The 14783-nt window shown below is 46.5% G+C and overlaps 1 protein-coding gene across 1 annotated transcript in view; it reads right to left on the bottom strand.

Moving 5' to 3' along the window:
* COL15A1 (collagen type XV alpha 1 chain) overlaps positions 1-14783 on the bottom strand; it is a 257018-nt gene that overhangs the window by 69358 nt on the left and 172877 nt on the right. Inside the window, exons 17-18 of the mRNA XM_075271081.1 lie at positions 14682-14750; positions 11292-11324 (exon numbers count right to left, since the gene is read on the bottom strand). Coding sequence (XP_075127182.1) covers positions 11292-11324; positions 14682-14750 — 102 coding nt within the window. The remainder of the gene's footprint in view (positions 1-11291; positions 11325-14681; positions 14751-14783) is intronic.

Here is a 14783-nt window from a genome sequence, read left to right on the forward strand (position 1 = left end):
ATAGTCAGAGGTTCACTAATCTCTGAAAAACTGCAACTAAAAAGTGTGGAACAATTTCAGGAAAATGCTCCTCAACATAAAGTTGCAAAAACTTTGAATGTCTCAGCATCTAAAGTACTTAATACAATGTTGCCAAAAGTATTGGCACCCCTGCAATTCTGTCAGATAATACTTGTTTTCTTCCAGAAAATGATTGTAAGCACAAACTCTTTGGTATTAATATCTTCATTTTTTTGCTTGCAATGAAAAAACACAAAAGAGAATGAAAAAAAAGTCAAATCATTGATCATTTTACACAAAACTCCAAAAATGGGCAGGACAAAAGTATTGGCACCCTCAGCCTAATACTTGGTAGCTCAACCGTTAGACAAAATAACTGCGAACAACCGCTTCTGGTAACCATCAATGCGATTCTTACAATGCTCTGCTGGAATTTTAGACCATTCTTCTTTGGCAAACTGCTCCAGGTCCCTGAGATTTGAAGGGTGCCATCTCCAAACTGCCATTTTGAGATCTCTCCACAGGTGTTCTATGGGATTCAGGTCTGGACTCATTGCTGGCCACTTTAGAAGTCTCCAGTGCTTTCTCTCAAACCATTTTCTAGTGCTTTTTGAAGTGTGTTTTGGGTCATTGTCCTGCTGGAAGACCCATGACCTCTGAGGGAGACCCAGCTTTCTCACACTGGGCCCTACATTATGCTACAAAATTTGTTGGTAGTCTTCAGACTTCATAATGCCATGCACACGAGCAAGCAGTCCAGTGCCAGAGGCAGCAAAGCAACCCCAAAACATCAGGGAACCTCCGCCATGTTTGACTGTAGGGACCATGTTTTTTTCTTTGAAGGCCTCTTTTTTTCCCCTGTAAACTCTATGTTGATGCCTTTTCCCAAAAAGCTCTACTTTTGTCTCATCTGACCAGAGAACATTCTTCCAAAACGTTTTTGGCTTTCTCAGGTAAATTTTGGCAAACTCCAGGCTGGCTTTTTTATGTTCCTGGGTAAGAAGTGGGGTCTTCCTGGGTATCCTACCATACAGTCCCTTTTCATTCAGACGCCGACGGATAGTATGGGTTAACACTGTTGTACCCTCGGACTGCAGGGCAGCTTGATCTTGTTTGGATGTTAGTCGAGGTTCTTTATCCACCATCCACACAATCTTGCACTGAAATCTCTCGTCAATTTTTCTTTTCTTTTGTCTTCTTTCTTTTCTCCATGCTCAATGTGGTACACACAAGGACACAGGACAGAGGTTGAGACAACTTTAATCCATTTAAACTGGCTGCAAGTGCGATTTAGTTATTGCCACCACCTGTTAGGTGCCTCAGGTAAGTAACAGGTGCTGTTAATTACACAAATTAGAGAAGCATCACATGATTTTTCAAACAGAGCCAATACTTTTTTCCACCCCCTTTTTATGTATGGTGTTGAATTATATTCAATTTGGCTTTGGTGTCTGCTGCTCCTGTGGTGCTGTGCCCGTGGGGTGGTGTGACCCAGAACCTGGGGGCTTGGTCTGGTGGCAGGGGTGTTGCTGGACCACTGGGTCGCTCCGCCTGTGAGCGCCATGTTGCAGTTGTGGCGGTCGTTGTGTAGCGTCACACCCAGTAGAGTAGGGACCCTATAGAGAGGTCACCGTAAAGTCCCTAGTGGGCTTATACACCTTGATCAACATTTATACCAAGAACCTTAAGTTCAGTATTATAGAGTTTGCTGAGAAGCACTAGATCAATGTATGAGATTGGGATGTGCGGGCCATGTCTTTTTCTTGTTTTGGATGCTTACACAAAAATATTGCACAGCATGCCAGGGTTCTTATTTGAGGCACTGATCTATATGAGACTTGTCATGTAATGTCTTTAATTTTGCACAACAGAAACACTATATGGAAAATTTACTAATCTCTATAGTACACATAATTGAGATACATAGGAATGAATACTTCATTCGCCATACAGTTTGGCGCAAGGCCCTTTCATGCACTAAACATATGCCATAAATGTCAAAGATGGGAATGTCCCTGTAGCCTAAACTGTGTGCAATTTGTTCCTGATAGAGAATTACCTAAAAGGTGCATAAATAAAATGCTATAATTTCTAGAAATGCTATGGGGCGAATGTATTAATCCTGGCATAGTCTTAATAAAGGCTTGACAGATTTATTATAATTCACGTCAGTTTTATGGCATAAGTTAAAATGGAAATATAAGCCAGTTCCTACCTGGCATAGATATCCATTCTGGTGCAGGAATATCCGACAGATTTATGAAAAGACCACAGTCTATTCATAAATCTCCTATTTTCTGCACCAGTTGAGACTAGAGATGAGCGAACAGTGTTCTATCGAACTCATGTTCGATCGGATATTAGGCTGTTCAGCATGTTCAAATCTAATCGAACACCGCGTGGTAAAGTGCGCCATTACTCCATTCCCCTCCCACCTTCCCTGGCGCCTTTTTTGCTCCAATAACAGTGCAGGGTAGGTGGGACAGGAACTACGACACCGGTGACGTTGAAAAAAGTAGGAAAAACCCATTGGCTGCCGAAAACATGTGACCTCTAATTTAAAAGAACAGCGCCGCCCAGGTTCGCGTCATTCTGAGCTTGCAATTCACCGGGGACGGAGGTTTCCGTCCATTTAGCTAGGGCTTAGATTCTGGGTAGGCAGGGACAGGCTAGGATAGGAAGGAGAAGAGAACCAACAGCTCTTGTAAGAGCTAAATTCCAGGAAGAAGCTTGTCAGTGTAACGTGGCACTGACGGGCTCAATCGCCGCAACCCAGCTTTCCCAGCATCCTGAATGGAATACACTGACAGTGTATTCCCGTATACTCCATATATACACCCCAAATCCCCGTTCCAACGGTGTGTCCCCCCCACCTTCACCTCAGAAATACCCTGCAAGTCCCCTAGCAATAGAATTGGGGCTATATACACCCACTATTTTTGCTACTGCCATATAGTGCCATTGTCTGACTGGGAATTCAAAGAATATATTGGGGTTACATATAACTTCAATTCCAGGGAGAAGCTTGTCAGTGTAACGTGGCACTGACGGGCTCAATCGCCGCAACCCAGCTTTCCCAGGATCCTGAATGGAATACACTGACAGTGTATTCCCGTATACCCTATATATACACCCCAAATCCCCGTTCCAACGGTGTGCCCCCCCACCTTCACCCCAGAAATACCCTGCAAGTCCCCTAGCAATAGAATTGGGGCTATATACACCCACTATTTTTGCTACTGCCATATAGTGCCATTGTCTGACTGGGAATTCAAAGAATATATTGGGTTTACAAATACCCTCATTTCTTGCTACTGCTATATAGTGCCTTTGTCTGACTGGGAATTCAAAGAATATATTGGGGTTACAAATACCCTCATTTCTTGCTACTGCCATATAGTGCCAGTTTCTGACTGGGAATTCAAAGAATATATTGGGGTTACAAATACCCTCATTTCTTGCTACTGCTATATAGTGCCATTGTCTGACTGGGAATTCCAATAATATATTGGGTTTACAAATACCCTCATTTCTTGCTACTGCTATATAGTGCCATTGTCTGACTGGGAATTCCAATAATATATTGGGTTTACAAATACCCTCATTTCTTGCTACTGCCATATAGTGCCAGTTTCTGACTGGGAATTCAAAGAATATATTGGGTTTACAAATACCCTCATTTCTTGCTACTGCTATATAGTGCCTTTGTCTGACTGGGAATTCAAAGAATATATTGGGGTTACAAATACCCTCATTTCTTGCTACTGCCATATAGTGCCATTGTCTGACTGGGAATTCAAAGAATATATTGGGTTTACAAATACCCTCATTTCTTGCTACTGCCATATAGTGCCATTGTCTGACTGGGAATTCCAGGAATATATTGGGGTTACAAATACCCTCATTTCTTGCTACTGCCATATAGTGCCATTGTCTGACTGGGAATTCCAGGAATATATTGGGTTTACAAATACCCTCATTTCTTGCTACTGCCATATAGTGCCAGTTTCTGACTGGGAATTCAAAGAATATATTGGGGTTACAAATACCCTCATTTCTTGCTACTGCCATATAGTGCCATTGTCTGACTGGGAATTCCAAGAATATATTGGGGTTACAAATACCCTCATTTCTTGCTACTGCCATATAGTGCCAGTTTCTGACTGGGAATTCAAAATGCGCAAGGCTCCCGGAAAGGGACGTGGACGAGGCCGTGGGCGAGGTCGAGGGAATGGTTCTGGGGAGCAAGGTAGCAGTAAAGCCACAGGGCATCCCGTGCCTACTCCTGTGGGGCAGCAAGCATTGCGCCACTCCACAGTGCCAGGGTTGCTTGCCACATTAACTAAACTGCAGAGTACAAACCTTAGTAGGCCCAAGAACCAGGAACAGGTCTTGCAATGGCTGTCGGATAACGCTTACAGCACATTGTCCAGCAGCCAGTCAGACTCTGCCTCCTCTCCTCCTATTACCCAACAGTCTTGTCCTCCTTCCTCCCAAAATTCCCAAGCTTCACAGAACAATAACCCCAACTGTCCCTGCTCCCCAGAGCTGTTCTCCGCTCCTTTCATTGTCCCTCAACCTGCCCCTCCACGTCGCGATTCCACGAACCTAACAGAGGAGCATCTGTGTCCAGATGCTCAAACACTAGAGTCTCCTCCATCTCCGTTCAATTTGGTGGTGGATGACCAGCAACCCACCCTCATCGACGACGATGTGACGCAGTTGCCGTCAGGGCATCCAGTTGACCTGCGCATTGTGCGGGAGGAGGAGATGAGACAGGAGTTGGAAGAGGAAGTGGTGGATGATGAGGACACTGACCCGACCTGGACAGGGGGGATGTCAAGCGGGGAAAGTAGTGTGGATGTTGAGGCAGATGCAGCACCAAAAAGGGTAGCTAGAGGCAGAGGCAGAGGCAGAGGTCAGCAGCTTAGGCGAAGCCAGGCCACACCCGGAATCTCCCAAGATGTTCCAGTTCGTACCCAGCCCCGAAAAACTCCCACCTCGAGGGCACGTTTCTCGAAGGTGTGGAGTTTTTTCAAGGAATGCGCCGAGGACAGATATAGTGTTGTCTGCACAATTTGCCTCTCGAAATTGATTAGGGGCTCTGAGAAGAGCAACCTGTCCACCACTTCAATGCGCCGTCATTTGGAATCCAAGCACTGGAATCAGTGGCAGGCAGCAACAGCAGGACAAAGGCCGCCTGCCGTTCACGCCACTGCCTCTGCCACTGCTGACTGTGCTGGTGATGCACTCCAGAGGACGAGCCAGGACACCACTTCATCTGCCTCCGCCACTTTGTTGACTTCTTCCTCATCCTCCCCTGTTCCTGTCTTATCTCCTTCTCCTGCACCATCAAAGGCACCATCAGGCGCTTCTTTACAACAACCCACCATCTCTCAGACATTGGAGCGGCGGCAGAAATACACCGCTAACCACCCACACGCGCAAGCCTTGAACGCCAACATCGCTAAACTGCTGGCCCAGGAGATGTTGGCGTTCCGGCTTGTTGAAACTCCCGCCTTCCTGGACCTGATGGCAACTGCGGCACCTCGCTAAGCCATCCCTAGCCGTCACTACTTCTCCCGGTGTGCCGTCCCCGCCTTGCACCAGCACGTGTCACTCAACATCAGGCGGGCCCTTAGTTCCGCGCTTTGCACAAAGGTCCACTTGACCACCGATGCGTGGACAAGTGCATGCGGACAGGGACGCTACATTTCACTGACGGCACACTGGGTGAATGTAGTTGAGGCTGGGACTGCTTCCCAAACTGGCCTGGTGTACCTCGTCTCCCTGCCTAACATTCCTGGCAGGGACACGAGAAGAACACCCCCCTCCTCCTCCTCCTCCACCGCTGTTAGATTGACCGCAGCTACGAGTTGGAAATGTTGCAGCACTGGCGTTGGTAGACGTCAGCAGGCCGTGCTGAAGCTGATCAGCTTGGGGGACAGACAGCACACTGCCTCCGAGGTGAGGGATGCCCTCCTCGATGAGACGGCAATATGGTTTGAGCCGCTGCACCTGGGCCCAGGCATGGTCGTTTGTGATAACGGCCGGAACCTGGTAGCAGCTCTGGAGCTTGCCGGACTCCAACATGTTCCATGCCTGGCCCACGTCTTCAACCTAGTGGTGCAACGTTTCCTAAAGAGCTACCCCAATGTTCCAGAGCTACTGGTGAAAGTGCGGCACATGTGCGCCCACTTTCGCAAGTCGACAGTAGCCGCTGCTAGATTAAAATCTCTCCAGCAACGCCTGCATGTGCCACAACACCGGCTTTTGTGTGACGTCCCCACTCAACGTTTCAGATGTTGAATAGAGTGGTTGAGCAGCAGAGACCTTTGATGGAATACCAGCTACAAAACCCTAGGGTGCCACAAAGTCAGCTGCCTCAGTTTCTCATCCATGAGTGGCCATGGATAAGAGACCTTTGTGACATCCTACGGGTGTTTGACGAGTCCACAAGGAGGGTGAGCTCTGAGGATGCGATGGTGAGCCTTACAATCCCGCTCTTGTGTGTTCTGAGAGAATCCCTGATTGACATCAGGGTTAACTCAGATCACACAGAGGAGTCAGGGATAGCATCCGATCCGTCACAGCTGGAGAGTAGGTCCACACATCTGTCCGCTTCATCGCGTTTAATGGAGGAGGAGGAGGAGGAGGAGGAGGAGGAGGAGGAGGAAGAAGAGTTGTCCGATGATGTGATGGTGATACAGGAGGCTTCCGGGCAACTTCGAATCGTCCCAGCGCGGATGGGTAGACATGGACGATGAGGAGGAAATGGAGATTGAACTTTCCGGTGGGGCCAGAGGAGTCATGCCAACTAACACTGTGGCAGACATGGCTGAGTTCATGTTGGGTGCTTTACAACCGACAAGCGTATTGTCAAAATCATGGAGGACAACCAGTACTGGATCCTTGACCCCCAGTATAAAAACAACATCTCCTCTTTTATTCCGGTAGAGGGGAGGGCCAATCGCATCAATGCTTGCCACAAGCAATTGGTGCAGAATATGATGGAGATGTTTCCAGCATGTGACGTTGGCGGCAGGGAGGGCAGTTCCTCCAGTAGCTGACCAAGTTCTCACCGGTCCACACAAACGAGGGGCACACTGTCTAAGGTCTGGGACACCTTGATGGCACCCCCTCGCCAAAGTGCCGCCACGGAGGGTCCTAGTGTCACCAGGCGTGAGAAGTATAGGCGCATGTTGCGGGAATACCTTTCCGACCACAGCCCTGTCCTCTCCGACCCCTCTGCGCCCTACACGTATTGGGTGTCGAAGTTGGACCTGTGGCTTGAACTTGCCCTATATGCCTTGGAGGTGCTGTCCTGTCCTGCCGCCAGCGTCCTATCTGAGAGGGTGTTCAGTGCAGCCGGTGGCATCATCACTGACAAGCGCACCCGTCTGTCAGCTGAGAGTGCCGACCGGCTCACTTTGATAAAAATGAACCACCACTGGATAGAGCCTTCATTTTTGTGCCCACCTGTGTAAAGCACCCCAACATGAAACTCCATGTCTGTGCTCAACCTCTCCAATTCCTCCGCATCCTCATACTCATCCACCATAAGCGTTGCACAATTCTGCTAATACTAGGCTCCCTCCACCCTGATTTCCCCCAACTCTGCTGGTTAGAGGCTCCCTCCACCCTGATTTCCACCAACTCTGCTGGTTAGAGGCTCCCTCCACCCTGATTTCCCCCAACTCTGCTGGTTAGAGGCTCCCTCCACCCTGATTTCCCCCAACTCTGCTGGTTAGAGGCTCCCTCCACCCTGCTTTCCCACAACTCTGCTGCTTAGAGGCTCCCTCCACCCTGATTTCCCACAACTCTGCTGGTTAGAGGCTCCCTCCACCCTGATTTTCCCCAACTCTGCTGGTTAGAGGCTCCCTCCACCCTGCTTTCCCACAACTCTGCTGGTTAGAGGCTCCCTCCACCCTGATTTCCCACAACTCTGCTGGTTAGAGGCTCCCTCCACCATGAATTTGCCCAAACTGGGCTGTTTAGAGGCTCCCTCCACCATGAATTTGCCCAAACTGGGCTGTTTAGAGGCTCACTCCACCATGAATTGGTCCAAACTGGGGTTTTTAGAGGCTCCCTCCACCATGAATTGGTCCAAACTGGGGTTTTTAGAGGCTCCCTCCACCATGAATTTGCCCAAACTGGGCTGTTTAGAGGCTCCCTCCACCATGAATTGGTCCAAACTGGGCTGTTTAGAGGCTCCCTCCACCATGAATTGGTCCAAACTGGGCTGTTTAGAGGCTCCCTCCACCATGAATTGGTCCAAACTGGGATTTTTAGAGGCTCCCTCCACCATGAATTTGCCCAAACTGGGCTGTTTAGAGGCTCCCTCCACCATGAATTTGGCCAAACTGGGGTTTTTAGAGGCTCCCTCCACCATGAATTGGTCCAAACTGGGGTTTTTTAGAGGCTCCCTCCACCATGAATTGGTCCAAACTGGGTTTTTTAGAGGCTCCCTCCACCATGAATTTGGCCTAACTGGGGTTTTTAGAGGCTCCCTCCACCATGAATTGGTCCAAACTGGGGTTTTTAGAGGCTCACTCCACCATGAATTGGTCCAAACTGGGGTTTTTAGAGGCTCCCTCCACCATGAATTGGTCCAAACTGGGGTTTTTAGAGGCTCCCTCCACCATGAATTGGTCCAAACTGGGGTTTATAGAGGCTCCCTCCACCATGAATTTGCCCAAACTGGGCTGTTTAGAGGCTCCCTCCACCATGAATTGGTCCAAACTGGGATTTTTAGAGGCTCCCTCCACCATGAATTGGTCCAAACTGGGCTGTTTAGAGGCTCCCTCCACCATGAATTGGTCCAAACTGGGATTTTTAGAGGCTCCCTCCACCATGAATTTGCCCAAACTGGGCTGTTTAGAGGCTCCCTCCACCATGAATTGGTCCAAACTGGGGTTTTTAGAGGCTCCCTCCACCATGAATTTGCCCAAACTGGGCTGTTTAGAGGCTCCCTCCACCATGAATTGGTCCAAACTGGGATTTTTAGAGGCTCCCTCCACCATGAATTGGTCCAAACTGGGCTGTTTAGAGGCTCCCTCCACCATGAATTTGGCCTAACTGGGGTTTTTAGAGGCTCCCTCCACCATGAATTGGTCCAAACTGGGGTTTTTAGAGGCTCCCTCCACCATGAATTGGTCCAAACTGGGGTTTTTAGAGGCTCCCTCCACCATGAATTTGCCCAAACTGGGCTGTTTAGAGGCTCCCTCCACCATGAATTTGCCCAAACTGGGCTGTTTAGAGGCTCACTCCACCATGAATTGGTCCAAACTGGGGTTTTTAGAGGCTCCCTCCACCATGAATTGGTCCAAACTGGGGTTTTTAGAGGCTCCCTCCACCATGAATTGGTCCAAACTGGGGTTTTTAGAGGCTCCCTCCACCATGAATTTGGCCTAACTGGGGTTTTTAGAGGCTCCCTCCACCATGAATTGGTCCAAACTGGGGTTTTTAGAGGCTCCCTCCACCATGAATTGGTCCAAACTGGGGTTTTTAGAGGCTCCCTCCACCATGAATTTGCCCAAACTGGGCTGTTTAGAGGCTCCCTCCACCATGAATTTGCCCAAACTGGGCTGTTTAGAGGCTCACTCCACCATGAATTGGTCCAAACTGGGGTTTTTAGAGGCTCCCTCCACCATGAATTGGTCCAAACTGGGGTTTTTAGAGGCTCCCTCCACCATGAATTGGTCCAAACTGGGGTTTTTAGAGGCTCCCTCCACCATGAATTTGGCCTAACTGGGGTTTTTAGAGGCTCCCTCCACCATGAATTGGTCCAAACTGGGGTTTTTAGAGGCTCCCTCCACCATGAATTGGTCCAAACTGGGGTTTTTAGAGGCTCCCTCCACCATGAATTTGCCCAAACTCTGCTGGTTAGAGGCTCAATCCACCCTGATTTTCAAAACAAATGTTGGTGCCAACCTCAACTTACTACAAGGGCCAAATTCACTGCTGGTGACAAGCTCTCCTCACTCCAAGTGCCAAATACACATGTTTCAAGGTGTTTTCCTACTGTCAGAGAGGTGGTATTGAGTGTGTAAAGTGTGTAGTTGTTAGGCTGTGATGTTGGGGTAATAGAGGGTCTTTGGTGTGTTAGATGCCCCCAGACATGCTTCCCCTGCTGTCCCAGTGTCATTCCAGAGGTGTTGGCATCATTTCCTGGGGTGTCATAGTGGACTTGGTGACCCTCCAGACACGAATTTAGGTTTCCCCCTTATCGAGTATATGTTCCCCATAGACTATAATGGGGTTCGAAACCCGTTCGAACACACGAACAGTGAGCGGCTGTTCGAATTGAATTTCGAACCTCGAACATTTTAGTGTTCGCTCATCTCTGGTTGAGACCTTTATTAAGACTGGGTAATTCTCTACACGGACCAATTGGCAAGTACACACAGTTTAGGCCACATGGCTATTCCCATCTTGGAGATTTACGGCATATCCACAGGATATACCATAAATATGCAATAGATGTGGGTCTCAGCTCTTGAAAATGGGAATCCCTTGACTCTTCTGGCTACTGAAAAAAAGAAAGTGGCCATGCACAGATCCCTCCATTCACTTATGTAGGTCTACTGAAAAGAGAATGTCTGCTTCCCTATTTTCGGTACTCCCACAGAAGTTAATGGAGTTAATGGGATGAGGCGCCAATGCAGGTTACCTCTCCATTCACAACTGCTATAAAATGGGTTTGCGGAACTTCTGTTCTTGAGGTAGGTGAGAGTTCCAGAAAGGAATAGAAAAAAAGTTTGAAGAATAGCCATGAATAAGGGGCTTTAGGTCCAGAAGCGTGTAAGCAATTTGGATGGACTGTTCACTGAATGATGTTTATACATAAAAGTTTTGTATGGATTAATTAAAAGTTAAGTTTTAAATTTTAAATCCTGGATCCTTTCTTGAATTGCTGGATTCTTCAATTTTTTTTCTTTTCCGTTGTGAATGTTGTCTCTGGCCGAGGAGACTAGAATCCTTGCACTGGAGGATGGCTTCAGGAGGAGACCGAGGCTGAAGTGTATGTAAGTTGGGATGTGGTCACATTTTATTTGCCGGATTAAGAGTTCTAGAAATGTGATCCCCATTTGTTTATGTGATCGGAATATTGCTTCAAAGATCATAAAAAAAATACTGTAAGAATGAGTTATGGTTAAGTAGTCATGCAGTCTGCTCCAAACTACAAAACTAAATATTTCACATAAATTGTTAACTCAGATATGAAAAGATTAACACTTGTAATATAATCTTTCAAAACAAAGCTCTGAAAAATGTAGTCAGCAACATACCTTTTGTCCTCGGTCACCCTTTTCTCCTTTCTCCTACCGAACACAAAAATAGTGTTTATGGCATATAGTTAGAAAAACTGGGTATATTGATAGATTTTCTAGTCTGAATGCATATTCTTACTCACAACCATAAATTCACAGTCCTGATGCAACAATCGTACAACAATATCCATAGGAATAATGGTTGGAATATAGTACCCAGAGATTATTCTATACAAAATATTTGATAAAGACACCTCTGTGACCCAGTAAGGATTCCAAACATTCAGCGCTGAATGTGAGCGGCGGTCCTGCCGGCGGTCAGAACGCACACCGTCCTTTATAATAGCGGATGTTACCGCTTCCTTTTGTAAGGAATGTTATTTGACCTATAATGAATCTCCTTTGTAGAAGAAACGCGTAGGGTCTTTCCTAAGCTAGTGGTGGTCTTGCTTTTCCTGGTACTGCCTCTGAGAACACCTGGCCTTGGAGACCATTTCCCTCTCTGTTGGCGTGGCATTAGGCCAGTAACCTCAGGGGGGGGGGGGGGGTTGGATCCTAGAGCCTCCGATAGGTGTTTTATGTGACTAGCAGTATTTGGAGAAAGCCACTTATTGATTATTAGGGAGTGAGGGTTTTCCCAAGTGGAGTGAATCAATTTACCCTATCCCTTTTATTTATCTCACAAATCAGATACACTGAGCACAGTGTGTAATATTCATGCTCTATACTTTTAATGAGCTTAATAAAAGTTATATTTTAGTTGTTCTATGAGCGGATGGTGTCCTCCGCTTTTCAGTGAATTCTTTTATATAGAGCACACATATTTTCTCCCTGTGAAATAGTGTAAAAAAAAAACAACCCTCAAACAAATAAAAAAAATATATTTTGTATTACTGCATCTGTAACGATCTGATTTAGTAAATCAACACACTATTTACTAATAATGTGATAATGTGGGGAAAAAATGGTATTTTTCTTCACCCACCTCCTATATCTGTCCAGCAATGGGACCAATGAAAACTTCAACTTATTCCCCAGGAAATAAGGCCCTCACAGAGCTACATACACAGAACAGAATGATCTTAGAAAATAGTGATTTAGAAACAAATTATTTTAAGTTTTTTTTTTTAAGGGTATTATACAATAAAAAATCTATACATATTGATATCACCGTAATTGTATAGCACTGCAGAACAAAGTTAACATATTGCATATTCTCCTTAAAAATAATAGCGGAATTGCAGTTTTTCTCCCCATTCCTCCCATGAAAAAGTTAATAAAAGATAACTAATAAGTTATTGTACCCTTGAAAAATACCATTCGCTCCACAAAAAACAAGCCCTCAATCAAGCTATAATCATGGAAAAAACAAACAAAAACCCTATGGCTCTAGGAAGGTTAAGTCCACTTCTAAAGGCATAACCTACAAAAGAAAAGACTGAGGGTGGATATGATGTCTTCTTATTAATATGTAAACAGTCCTTATAGAAAGTAATATATTATTTGTCCCATCAAACAGAATGTAGCTTGTGGAACACACTGCTTACTATTAGCAGAGCATGTTAGAGCAATTCTGTCCCAAACTTTAAAGGCATTACTTTATTGTCTAAGTTAAAAAATTATGGAACATGCTCATACAGGATTTGGTAAGGTCAGAAAGTGTATTGAACTTTAAAAAATGGCCATATATTTTCCTTGTAAACCTTAATATATGTACCGTATATACTCGAGTATAAGCCGAGTTTTTCAGCACAGTTTTTGTGCTGAAAAAGTGCTCCTCGGCTTATATTCGGGTCATTACGGTAATTTTCTGCTAGCAGGCCAGGATAGCAGACTCCGCCCCCCCACCGCTCCATCACACACCGGGTGACGTAGCCACGTAAACTCAGGCCCGCACCCGGCATGTCTGCTTCCTGCCCTGCTAGCAGAAGTACCTTAAGTACTTCTGCAGATTTTAATGTACAGCATCGTCGCGCTCCTGGCAGGAGCGTGGCGATGCTGTGGGCCCCGGCACCCGCCGCGGTGTCTGGATGCCGGGTCCGGATGCCGGGCTGTAAACGTAATGGCGCCGCTCTGCAGAGCGGTCGCCATAGAAACCAGCACCTCCGCTGTATTGCTTACAGCAGAGATGCTGAAGCTTATGCCTGCGATCTCTGATTGTAGGCATAAGCTTCAGCATCTCCACTGTAAGCGTTACAGCGGAGGTGCCCTCCGGAGATGTCCTCCGCCCCTCCTAGTTCAAAATTAGCCCCCGGGGCCGGTCCCCACCGGCCCCATACCTTTAAAGTTGCAGGCCGGCTCCTGCGCAGCGAGCTCGCAGTAGCCGACCTGTTCCGACGACAGCCGGGAGCCTAATGAAGGCTCACAGGCCTGTCATCGCTATATTACTATTACGGCTGGTCTATGACCAGCCGTAATAGTAATGTAGAGAATCTCCCATAGACGGCAATACACTTGTATTGCCGTCTATGGAACTTGCAATCAAATGACTGCAGGTTCAAGTCCCCCAGGGGGGCTAAAAAAACGTTTAAAAAAAATATAATAAAAAATAAAATAAATAAAAGTTCACAGCGGGTTCACACCAGCACCTGATCTCAGTTATGCAGGTTTCCGTTTTCTGTCAGCAGAAGACAGAAACCGACATTCAGTGTCTGTGGGTGAGCCGTCTTCTGCTGCCCATGGCGAAACCGTTTTGTTTTTTGTTTTTTACTGGACACAAAGTCCTGCATGTCCCACTAAAAAAAAACAAAAACGGTTTCAATGCGGAGAGCAGAAGACGCTCACCGGTAGACACTTTTCAAACCCATGAATGTTTCTCGGGCAGGAAACGGAAACCTGCATAACTGAGATTGGACGCTGGTGTGAACCTGCCCTCAAAGTAGAAAATGACTGTGAAACACATACACATTAGGTATCCCTGTGTCTGACAGTGCCCGGTCTACTGAATATAGGGTACCTGAAGTGCTTCTATTCCGTCGGGAAGGGGTTAATAGGAGCACTGCAGATCCCCTATATTCAGCCAGGCTGAATTCCAAGTGGGGGTAAAAAACCCAGTCCTCAAGCTCAGGGAAGGGGCAGACAGACAACCAAAACACCCCCTCCCCTTTCCCAGCACTTACTGCACCCAAGAACTCGGCCATTTTAATTTTTGAAATTTTCCAGTAGCTGCTGCATTTCCCCCTAGGCTTATACTCGAGTCAATAAGTTTTCCCAGTTTTTTGTGGTAAAATTAGGGGGGTCGGCTTATATTCGGGTCGGCTTATACTCGAGTATATATGGTAATAAATTTTTGCAATAGAAAAAAAGCTAAACAATTTCTTTTAATTTATGTCTTTCAGTTGCATATAAGTTTGACTTTATAGTAATAAAGGATCTGCAGTATAGCGTTGATCTACAGTATAGACTTACTTTTAGAGCTTGTTTATTTGTGATCCCTGCACCTCCCAACGCTGTTACATCCCCAGATCCTTCCATGTCCTAAAAAATAATACTATTATGTAAATGAGATAG

The sequence above is a fragment of the Leptodactylus fuscus genome, chromosome 4 (genome assembly GCF_031893055.1).
Source record: "Leptodactylus fuscus isolate aLepFus1 chromosome 4, aLepFus1.hap2, whole genome shotgun sequence".
Lineage (NCBI taxonomy): Eukaryota > Metazoa > Chordata > Amphibia > Anura > Leptodactylidae > Leptodactylus > Leptodactylus fuscus.